Source organism: Camponotus vicinus, unplaced genomic scaffold (genome assembly GCF_025532165.1).
Source record: "Camponotus vicinus isolate PSW18456_S1 unplaced genomic scaffold, iyCamVici1.0 SCAF_12, whole genome shotgun sequence".
NCBI lineage: Eukaryota > Metazoa > Arthropoda > Insecta > Hymenoptera > Formicidae > Camponotus > Camponotus vicinus.
The window spans coordinates 2110985-2123471 of record NW_028141948.1 but is presented as its reverse complement, the minus strand read 5'-3'; the positions used below and the strand labels follow the sequence as shown (position 1 = coordinate 2123471).

At 39.9% G+C, this 12487-nt stretch overlaps 1 protein-coding gene across 4 annotated transcripts in view; it reads left to right on the top strand.

Annotated features, from left to right (window-relative positions):
* Positions 1-12487, top strand: part of LOC145962479 (uncharacterized) — a 129891-nt gene that overhangs the window by 29219 nt on the left and 88185 nt on the right. The window contains exon 1 of one of the 4 annotated variants that reach the window (XM_083083539.1): positions 9623-11057. The exons of the other annotated variants lie outside the window; for them this stretch is intronic. Within the exon in view, the coding sequence (XP_082939665.1) occupies positions 11003-11057 (55 nt within the window). The 5' untranslated portion in view covers positions 9623-11002. Of the gene's footprint in view, positions 1-9622; positions 11058-12487 lie in introns of those variants that run through there. 4 annotated transcript variants of the gene reach the window in all.

Below are 12487 nucleotides of genomic sequence, written 5' to 3'. Positions count from 1 at the left end.
AGCTTCAATTCGCTTGGGTTTGTATGCGACGGTGTTGTCATTGATCGATAGATCGCTGCGTTGGTCCGCGGATTCAAATCATCATAATGAATAATTGTATTATTGTATTAATGCCAAAGAATTATAACAAGAAGGACAAAATAAAAGATCGGGGAGGAGAGATTAACGCGTGATAGTTCAAGTTAATTGCAAAGCCATAATTGCCGACTATCAATATGCAAACAGGATCAGGAAACTACTGTTCTCCAAGGACTATAATTTATTCGATATAGTTCAATTTTGAGATAAGAGCAGATAAAATTATTAAATGGTGATGAATAACATTTAATGATAAAAATATATAAACATACACCCCAAACAATAATTTTTGTTAAATTAATCTATTCAAATGCGATTGATTTTACGGATGTAAAATACACTGAATAATATATTAATAATTTTATTTTTCTTTTGTAAATTGATTTTAATTTAGAGGAAGTACGCAAGATGTGCAGAAAACACGGCGCGAATTTTAACAAATAATGATGAAGATATGCGTGATGGACACTCGTAAAACCGCCGTCGTCGGTCAACTTGAGCGCGAAGCATCCGCTCTGGCATAAGTTCATTCATCGATTTTTTGCGGCGAAGAACCTGCTGCGAGCTAGATCGCGCTCGGCTCACCGGGAGCTGAGTACAGGCGATACGAAGTGTCTGATTAACGTTGATTTTTTGCAAGAGCCGACTGTCCGACGCCTCGTCACAAGCCGAAGACCTCGGCCTCCCCGGTCTTCTTCCCGGTCGTTTCGATTACGATCGATACGGTTGTCGAACCGGATCATTCCACCTCATTCACCGCGATATCACGCCCGAGTTTTTCGAAAAAAACTGACCTTCCTCTCCGAGAATTTTTAAAACCCAAAAATCATCCTGAGAAACACGTCCGACATTATCTTTCCATTTTTATTTCGTATTAATTAGTGCCTGTTTTATAGCATCTAATTTTGGATTTTCCTCGTCTTCCTCGAGTTATGCAACTAACCAGACTGGAATGTTTACGTTTTTATGGAAAAATGTGGGTGTGGATGAACGAAAAATATTATTCAAGTGTATATATAGGATATAGATGAAACGATACATATTCAAATAACACACACGTTCGCTAATTCATTGATTTTTGATCCTCCATCAAATTTCTCTCATTAATCTCTCGATTCTAGAATATTATGTATAAAAAAAATCGCGGATCCATATCAGGGACCTTCCTTTGTGCGATCGAGCCTGTCATATTTCCGTCTGTCGGAGAGAAGGGAGACGATTGCGACGCCACTGTGAGTGCATCCGAGCAACAAGAGCACGCATAACGTAGATGCAACGCTCCGCAACACTGGATTGCCGAGGGCGCGCTCCTTCTCCGCAAGAACCGGAGGTGAAGGGGGCATATCGGGGAGCACGAAGAGGGGCACTCGGGGGGGCCAAGGGGGAAGAGAGGTCGACCGGGATAAACATCTGAGCCCCGCCCGGCACCCGAGGCTGTACCGCTTGTTGCTCTTCTCTACCTTTTACCTCTCCTTTCCCGCTTCTTCTTCTTCGCCGTCTTCTTCTGCTTCTTCTTCTTCGCCTCTCTTCTTTCATTTCTCTCTCCTTCGCTCTCGACAACCGGCATGCCGACATTATTAATCCTGGGTGCAGTTTGCGAGTGTCGATATGTAGCATTTCGCGCGTCTCGCATTTTATGCTGTTACGCCTCTTTCTGATTTCCTTAATTGTATTTCATTTTTTTTTAAACTTACTCGGCTCGAATTCAACTTCCGTCGTGCTTCTCTTGACAATAGTTTGACTTGCGATAAAATCGAGTGATAAAAATTCATTTGTCGATTAAAACTATGGAATTATCGAATGACATCTGCATCTGAAATTTCTCCAACATTCGTCTTTTCAGCTCAAGATATACTCGGCTCGAATTTAATTCGGTTGTTACTTTAATTAAGAAGAAAAATGAATGCTATGGTGATTGAGAGAAGGCTTTTCTTCATTTAAAATGTGGAATATCTTTGGATTTTGTTTTCGAAAAATTATTCATTATTCGTTGATTATTGTTGTTGGCCTTTATATTATTTAATGTGTGGAAAAAATAGAGATAAGTGTGCTGCTAGAAAATTCTTTTTTTCTACAATATTTATCTGTTTGATTCAATTTTTATTTATTTATTTTTTTCAAATTATATTCAACAAGTTACCTTGTCGAAACTCGCGAGAGACACTTGATGTAAAATCCAATTTCTACGTTTCATTAATATTGTAATAACAAGTAATACATACTTGACTAATGTTTTCGAGTACAAATTTTACTTTGGAGATTAAACATTTATTTGCTGGTATTTTAAATTTGAAGGACTCTATCAAAAAAATGTTACATACAATAGAAACATAAGCATGATTTATTTTATATGGAGCATAAATATTTATTCATCATAAGTATAAATGTTTATCATAGCAATTTGTAATACTATAATATTTTTTAAATACTGTAGTATTTGTATAAGAATTTTGCGCCAATCATCCTTGAGATTTATCTAACCGAGAGTGAAATCATTTTTTGCCGCGACGTATTCTCACACTTTTGCTTGAACGATTCAAGTTCGTCCGCGTATTGAATAGTTTACGACTTTTAAATAAGCGAGCCTTACTCGTTCCCAAACAATTTGCCCATGCCGCAGATTGCTCGTAAATAATGATAATCTATTCCATCCGCAAAATAAAAATCGGTCCGACTTTGCTAACGGGGGCCACGGAAAGGAGCAACCACCACCGACTCGGTCGCCTCCCGGTGCGAGCGAGAGAAACGTGGCGATCGAGGGGGTCAGAAGCAGGAGATGGGGGTTCGCGGGTGAACGTTCCTTTAGTTATTCATTTTTACGTCGCTCATTGCTCGGATTTTACGAGGCAAAAATTATGAAATTGCACTTTGTGCACTGCGTGCGTGCTCTCTATCCTCTTGCCCTCTCACCATCCTCTGTGCGCTTTTTTCTTCTCAATGATTATGTGAACCACGATAAGTGTTGTCGATATTTCCCAAGAATTCTCTGAATAAAAATTCGACATTATACCGATTGAATCTGTTTTTTGATTCAAGGAATTCATTATTCATAGTAATTAATAAATTATCTCTTGTACTTGTGTGCCTAATTTACGTTCAAGTTTTCGTTTTCCACTTGTCGTAAAATATGGAATCTCGGTCCACAATTTTAATTATTATGAATAAGATGTCGGATTATTCTTTCCTGAATTTTTTTCTTGGAATAAGCTTGCTCGTTAGGTTCACTCGGTTTCAAATTTCCGTCGTTTTTCGAACGCATATAAATTATCGATCAAACACATATAAATTATCCATCAAACACGTATAAATTATCGATCTAAACATCACGCGAGGAGAGAGAATTTGACGTTTCTATCGGACACGGCGCATCTTTTGCACCACCATATAAATTATCGACCTAAATTTTACATTTCTACCCACGCTCTCTCGCTTCGCTGCCGAATAAATTATCGGATTACATTAGGTCCCAAATTTCCGTGCATCAACACGCGCGGATGATAAACGTAAATGAAGAACGTGCTACATCATGCGAATCCATGAAATGCCCGGCGGAATATTAATGCCAAATCGTATTGTAAATTGTGGATTTCAAGCGGCAAAAAGACAAGAATCAATGATATATTTGTGTATCAACGTGATATAACTCACCTAATCGTGACGTTTGTTTTCGACGAGAAATATATTCCGTGTAAAATAATGTCGTAATAATGTTTTCCAGCGTTTAATTAAGCGATGTTTATATCATGTTGCTCGAAAAAAAAAATTATCTGAAATTTCTCGAGAAATATTAAATCACTATTTCTTCGATTTTAGGATAATTTTTTTCATATAAAATTTGTCATTTAAATTATCTATTGTCATAAATTGATTTTATTTTGATTAGATAAGGCTAATAATAAATGATAAAATATTTAAAAAATAATATTTGGCACGAAAAGAATCATCCGAGGCTGATATAAAGAAATTTAACACGTGTATCAGTGTTGAAATTATCGCTGCATGATGTCATTTGAAGTTTATTTTACCAGATAGATAGATAAATTTGCGTCAATTCATTATTAAGCGATTTTGCAGGATTTGTAAAGCGACTGGATCGCAGGCATAATCGATCGTTCTGCTTATATAAATTTTTTTGCCGATGCGGCCATTCGACACCTGCATCTTTCCTTGACCTTTCAAGTGCATGTTCACGTTCCGTCTGACCTTTACCATCGCTGATTCATCGGTATCTCGCGCCGTAACCTCGCGCGTATAATCGTGCGTGTTCGTATCTATCATCTCGTTTATCGTATCGCGGCGACCAGCGATATTAATCGGCGCGAACGCGGTTTTTCGATGAAAATGTCGGGAGCCTCTTAATTTACCGATCATAATTGGGTATCATTATTACATATTTTATAAATTAAATGTGCGGTACTGCTTTACTGTATTCGATAATATATTTCATTGTAGTGATTAGTTATTGAATTTTATTACAATTTTTTTATGTTTTTTAAAACTTAGATTATATATGTAGGTAATGAAAAATATCTATCGCTTTTATTTAACGTATAATGAAATTGTCTAAACGATTTTTGCGATGAAGAGAATATAAAGTCACTTATATATGACAATTTTAATTATATTTAAAAATATATTGTATTTATGAACGTTATGATTGATGAAGAATATCAATCATTTCTAGAAATTCTTTCGCTATTTCAATCATAAGTCTTTATAGAAAAAATTTTGAATTAGAAATCTCAACATCGTGAAAATCAATGTCAACTATACTACTATCCTGATGTTGACGATAATACTGTACACTGTACCGATAGTTGTACCATAATAACACGAAATGAGTTAGAATTACCGATAATTATACGGACGATAGACATATCGCGGACGATGAGTCGTTGAAAAGAGCAAATTCCGTGCCATTCCTTTCAATTAACGATCGATCGAAAATAGAAAAAAAAACGGAACGAGTGAAAGAGAAGGATAAAAAGAGCACACAGGAGATATCGATCGGTTCTCTCCGGCAGTTCGTTGGCTCCGAGATTTCCTGCGCCGGGAGAAGACGATTCGCGGACAGCCGTTTGACGAGTAAATCGGCCGCGGCAGCAAATGAATTCTGGAGGCAATCTCGATGTCTCGATACACGATTCATTCGCACGGCTCATTAAAGAACGTCCGTCTTTATGTGTCGCTGGCATACATCATAATAAAAATTTCGTTGAACAGCCGTCCGTTATCGTTTTTACGCCTCTCTTACGGATACGCGTTTGTATCGTTTCTGTCCACCTCATTTCCGATCGATTCTCGGCGTTTCTCGAATCTGTCAATATTGGAAATTTAAAGGCGACGAATCCGCTTCTTTTTACGATAGCATTTATCAAACTTAATTTTATAGCAGGATAATAAGCCGATTGATTGCGATTTATTTCTCCACAAGTCAATCTTTACGAGTAGTTTCGCGGAATTTAAAAGGACGCACTTTCTAATTTACATATTCCGCTACAAATATTATTGGTAACTTTACAGTTTTATGCTTTTTCGGAAATGTCTTTTCCAAGATAACACACGTGCCTAAAGCCTCGTCTGCTCGTCGATTTCGTCAACAAGTTTAACGATGCCAGTTAAGATGTTTCTCGGGAGGATTTGTAGGCATAATCATCGCGCAAGAGAGAATCTATGGGGGAGGGAGGGGGATTTTAGTGCCGACCGGACGTTTCAATTAAATCGTCGAAATCATCATCGGACATCGGTGCCGACGTCCACTATCTCGTTCGCCATCGTCATCGTTCCCCCTACAGTTTCGCTGACGAACGTAAATTTCTCCATTCAACGGGACCGTAACTTCTCCTCGTGCACGCGCGCGAGCGAAGGCCATCGGAGGGGTTCTCGTGCGGCACGCCAGAACAAGTCTATGAAATATGAGCACTTTTGATCCGGCATACCGTAATGAGAAAGGGGAATGCCGCGAGTCGCTTCTTTTTTTCCCCTCGTCAAGACCCCTCGGCGCTGCCGAGATCCCGATGATGCCGCGGATGCTTGGTATCACAACGCTTTTCGATCGAATAGGCATAACTGTTCTGTCAACAGATGGCGAGAACCATCGGGGATTGTACGTGAAAATAACGTATCGTAATCAATCATAATGTCGCCGAGTATTTTTGCACGGTAGCAATATTTATATTTGACCAATTTCGCGTGATATTTTTGCATAAAATGACGACAGATCTCGGTGAGAAATTGTTTTTATACATAAGGTGCTATCTTATTCATTTTCGCGGATATGTTCTTTAATCTGATGCGTGGAATCTCATTTCGGTTGATATAAAATTCTTCCATGACACGCACAGGCTGCGCGAGACGAGTATGATAAACTTGATCGAGCGGTAGCCAGAAGTTATAGGAATATTATAAGGGGGAGATGTAGAGTCTATATACTAGAACTCGATCCGGCTCTCGATATACCAAAAGAAGCCTCATTATCAACCTGTCCCATCTTATCAGGTCGGCGCAGCATCGCTAAATCATCGGGGCAAATCCTTGGCGGGGCACCTTTAATTAGCGGGCGTGCACGAGGGGAAAAAAATATGAAGACGTAATACGTTATCCGGTTACCTTCCTCTCCCGGGTGCCTACCGGTAGATAGAGAGGCCGGTCCAGTTGATGCCGAGAGGCGTTGCTCATAAATAATGAACACGTATTCATGAACGCCACCGGTTACTTCGTCCCCGAAGATGAACCACGGTTAGATGGAACGCGTTTAACTAGCGTGTCGCGTTTGGGAAAACTGATGTTTCGAAAACGCGCGAGATGCCTTGTCATGAATATGATATTCCGGGATTTATGCGCGAAACGAGGCGTGTTTAAAATTGTTTCCCGTCACTTGTCGTTCGGGAAAGTGGAAAGTTCGTATAACATGAGATTGTCCACTTTTTCCATGATGTTAAATTATTTATATAAATGTGGTCAATTGTTCATAATTTACCCTCAAGATAATTTTAACAGAGAAAAAAAGCTTTTACTTTAAAGGTGAAAGATTTTTTATAATATACATACAAATTATAAAAGAAGGATCGCACACAAACTCAATAATTTTTAAAATTCCCGAGAAAGTCAAACCGATGGTTTCTGACATATCACGTGTACTTGACTCTAAACTATGCTTGTATTGATCGCAAGCATAGTTACTCCCGTATCGTTATAGCCGGTCGGTCGCGAAATTTTTAATGCCGACCAAACTGCATTAATTAATTCCTGCGAGGGTTGATGGACGTCAGTTCGCGCAAGGACGGGTCGTATCGATCCAGCTGAAGGATTAATGCATCCCGTTGCGCGACGCGGAGGAGGTCGATCTCCTTTAATCGCCGATACTTCTCCGGGAAAGAAGATGGCCGAGGTGGTAATCGCTACCTGCGGAAGCTTGCAAGATCGACCAGATACATAGGGTACCAATATAATGCGCGCCGTCCGTCGAAACTGTTTCGACGAGCGTCGTTCGCTCGAATAATCTTGCGGAGCGGATATCTAAACGAGGAGCTCGGGGCGCAGCCTCCGGAGATATACATACACGTACGTATAATAGGTCGACGTGCAGAGAGAAGCGGAGTGATATATATCGGGCGCGATATATCGTCTTTGATGGTACATCTCGAAGCCAGCCTCCCTTCTCTTCCCCCGCAATCACTACCGCTCGTCGTTTCGCTGCGTCGATTAGAGCCAACGCCTCGCCCTCGCGAAACAATATGATGATTAACCTTAACAAGCTCTCATCTCGGTCCGTTGCTCACTATCTCTACGAACCTCGTAGGTACCCCACTGTGACATAGGAACGTGTTCCGACATCTACGGCGACGTTTTTAGAATAATCTCGGAGATAATACCCTCCGTGCTTCGACGCTGTTATAGGATTACCGTGGGGTGCCGTGTAATTAGTTTTAATTTAGATGGATGGGTAAGATCCGATTAATGCAACTCGGAGCAAGAGGATTTTCATTGGAATAATTTAGAGATCTCTCGTTAAAATCGCGAAAAATTTAAGGGTTTTTACGGAATGTTACAATTGCTATGAAATAAAACAAGTAGAGGATATATTGATCATTGATTTCGCGTTTAAAAAAATATAACACAAAATATAATTAAGTTATCATAGTTAATCAGACCACAAATTTTGATAAGATTACTTATGACGCAAGCTCAAGAAATTAAGAATATATATATATTAACAAAGAAATTAAGAATAGCATTATTTTTATGACGTCAAAAATTATTTTACAGATAAACTTTCTTACAAATAAACAATGAATTATTTTTTGCTTTCTTTTAAAATTCGTATTTAGAATCGCGAAGAGATATATAACACAGTAAAATCGAACCATAAGGAAAACGATCGCACTATCCAGGAGCCGACGCAGGCTGATGATATTGTTTTACGAGCGATCCTTGAAGAACTATGGCATACAAGCAAACAAAGTGTTCGCGTCTCGTTCCACCTTGACGTAATGTCCACCTAGACTACTATACGAGCCTCGGCCAGACGCAGAAGCAAAGAAAGACGTAGCATTGATAGCTGGACATTGAGCGACATGCTTGGAAGAGACGCTTCGCGGTGCAATCTACTATCAAGTACTACCGACAATCTCGGGAATTCAACGAGTGCTTTTCCGTTCTATCTCGTAAAGGGATCCAAATATGGCATTCGTGCACAGAATATCCTCCAATGAACCATAATCGGTAGTCGAGGCACGCAAGAAAGATGGTGCGGCTCTGCGTTGTTCCGATAATAATGTTTGCTAAATGTTTCCTCGTTGTAAATAAGGGAAAGTAATTGTCCGCTTCATTTCCATCTTTGTTTCGCAATCGCAGTTTTTCACGAGATTGTTTGTTTTTAATTTACTTTATTCAAATAATTTCTCCCTTTATGAATCTTTTTTGTACCTTTTATTTTTCTTCTAAGAACACAATATGTCAATTATTCTTTCATTAATTTATTTATATTAAATAATTCTCATATCTGATTTTTTTATCGCGTAAATCTTTATTATAAATCTTTACAACGTTTTTCTCTGCATCTGACAGCTGTCATCCGGCTGTATATCTCGAATAAGAATCGCTGAAGCTTATTCGGATGCTTTCCCTCTTCATACTCATCTTATCGTCAGCGCTTTGCGATGGGAGGAAATCATCTCGAACTTTTCCCGAACGAAATCATGCCGACACCGATCGTCGCGACAGGTTACACCGACAGTCGGCTCTCCTCTCTCGAGGATTCCGGTGATTCTTACTCCTGTGTTCTGTCGCGATCCACTACCGCCACCACCATCACCACCACCACCGGCGCCGTCGTCGCCAGCATCACCACCTTCGTTCATCCACCACCATCTAGTCCGACTACCACCTCCTTCGCAGGCAGCGCGGGGCACTCGCCATGTGACTGATTCCCCTTCTCCGCAGGTTGACGAGCTGTGGGCCTGCCTACCTGCCGCCCGTTGCCCCGCTCCCATTACGACGCGGACTCTCGCGGCAGGTGCACCAACCTAAGTGCCACTCCGCTTACTTGTGTGTCGTGCCTACTAAGGCAGAGCAGTGTGGTCAGGTGGTCAGGTTCTTCCCTCTCTTTCTCCCTCTTTCTCCTTTTCTCTCTCCCTCTCTTTCTCTTCTTTCTCTCTTCCTTTCCCCGCGGACTATCTCTTCCACCGTCTTTTTTCCCCCTATCCATCCCCCTACCTGTTTCCGTCTCTCTCTCTTTCTCTCTCTCTCCCTCTACTGTTTCTCTTTTCCTCTCTCTCTCGTCTATCCTCTTCGACATCACCTCACGCAGCAGTGCTGTGTAGTGTCGTGTCATCCCGCGGTACGTCAACGATCCTCTAGAACCGAAGGCAAGGATCGATCGGGTCGGAGGTACACTCTGCGATTACCGGGGCCGGTTGATCGCCGGTGTATTGTAGAGTGAAGAAAATGATCCCGCGGTGACCGCGGAGGTGAAGGAAGTGATAGCTCGATGGAACGCGCGATCTTTTGACACGGGTAGAAAGTGATTTATTGAAATATTTGGATTCGAGAGAATTTCGAAAACGTCATTTTAGAGAAGTGAATCTATTTTGTACAAACAAGATCTTACATTGATAAAACTTATCGTGATGATAAAAGACCAGCGCATTGTGATTGAAACTGTTCGTTGAGAATGAAAGTAGATTGAGAATCTAGTGTCAACCAACAGAATTTTTAGCATCTGCTAAATGAATACCTTGATAACCGTGTTCTGAGTGAAAAAAGAAGAATAATCTGGTGATATAATTCAAAATTTCATTGCGATCCAGGATTCTCAAGACAGATATTACTCGACGAGCAGCAAAGTGGAAGGCGCCGAAGGAAAGACATTCAGTGAAGGTGTCAATCGACGGCATCTTATTGACATTTCCGTGACATTTAATACGCGATTCGAGTCTAGTGCCAGACGACACCTTTTCGTGTAACACGCGTTACAGCGAAATATTTCGCGAGAAGTGTGTTATCGTCGTACAACGACGTGACGAGCAGAGAAGCGATAGAGAGGAAGTGAGACGAGGACGAAATGAGTCGATGACGCGTCCTCCGTGCCTTATCAGCGGCTCAACCGGAGTGTGGTGACTGCGAAAAGTCATCTAAAGACTTATCTGTCTCTCGGAATTCTTCACTTGCACGTGCACAATCTCAATAATAGGAACCGGGCGACCTGCGTTTTCGAATAAGTCAATTTTGAATCTGATCGAGCGAGAGAGAACTCTTTGCAACAGGTGATTTCCTAAAACATCGAACGGTTCTCCCGCGATTTACAACAGGCGGAACCGAAGATTCTTCGCTCGGTTGGAGGTTGACACTGATAGCCAAACTGGACATTCTTACCGCCACGTCGGGAAGAACGGAGTGGAGATGTCCGCGGGTCGCTGAGAGAATGAGGGAGCTGGACACCGAGAGCCCTGTCGTCTGGCCGGCCTGGTGTTACACTGGTGAGTCGAACAAGCGATCAATGAAAAGGATAGTTCAGCAAATTAATGTTGCCAATCGCATTGTGTAATAATTTTACGTTGCCAATTGCATTGTGTAATAATTTTACAATGAAGAAAGATACGATATCTTTGGAAAAATATTTGCGTGAATCATTACGTATCTAGTGATGATTTACTGCGCTGTTGATTAAGCGGTTTTTTAAGATTCTTATTTGACATTTATCGTGCGTTGATCTTCCACTGTGACTGTTTCATCCGTCAAGTTTATCAGTCAAGATTACAGTTACTTTTTAAAGATATTATTTGAGGAAATTGTGATAACAATCAATTTCGATAGAAATATTTTTATAGCGTAAAGGTGTTAACGTTTGTATCGGTTATTGTTGAGCACTTTTTTTTAAGTATTTTTTAGTTGAGAAAATTTAAGACGCGCTCAACAATCAAGATTGATTCGCGAGTGCGATGTTTTGCATAAACACATCCGTCGTTGATCAGCCTGATCGATTGCGTGGATAGGTAGTCGGCGAAATCACAACGAGTCATAATGCAACAGAATGCAATCGGCCTGCGGAAAGTTATGAAACATGCGGCCGAGTAGGCGTCACGCTGCGACTTTGGAATTCGTACTCTATTACTCTATCGACAGGTCGAATGACGGACAAAAAGCAAACATGAGCCTAGATAAGAAAGCGCGAGTGTCACGAGAGTGAATTATATAATACCAAGGCAATTACTGTCCTCGGTAATCTAATCACGATTTTATAATGGTGGAACAATTAATTTAATCTCCGAAGCTATAAATGAATTCTTGATTGCGCCTTTCCGCCTTTTACATATATATCTAATTTATATTTGCTGACAAAACTGCATTTACCTTTTATCGTCTTAATTAAATTTTTGCTATTAAAATTGCATCTTCAATCTTGAAAAAAAAGAATGTAAAGAGTAAGATGTAAACGCGATATCAATACGATGAATGTGTAAATTCTTAGAAACTCGATTAAAAAAATACAGCAATAAAAAGTTCCGAGTGCCTTGTTTTATCGAGCGAGCTCTTAATTTCTCGGAAATTGTTCACCGCGTGATGTCTCTCTAATGTGTCAATAAACTCGTGCTTTGAGCGCTAAATAACGCGGCTCTGCTACCGTCGAATCACGCAAAATTCCAATGCTATATGAAATTTAAATATTTTAGGTTTAAACATTCTTGAAGAATTTTGAAAGTTAACAATTATATATAAAATCAAATCGCATATTGCTTTTTTATTAATTTTTATCTATTTTTTAGACATTATAATGTTTACAAAAATAAATAAAAATTAATTTTATATGTGTGTGTATAATTTTTTTCGAGAATTGAAAACTTGCAACTGTTTGTGCTTTATTTTTATATTTAATTAACAGATTTCATTCTAAATATGCGCACTATTA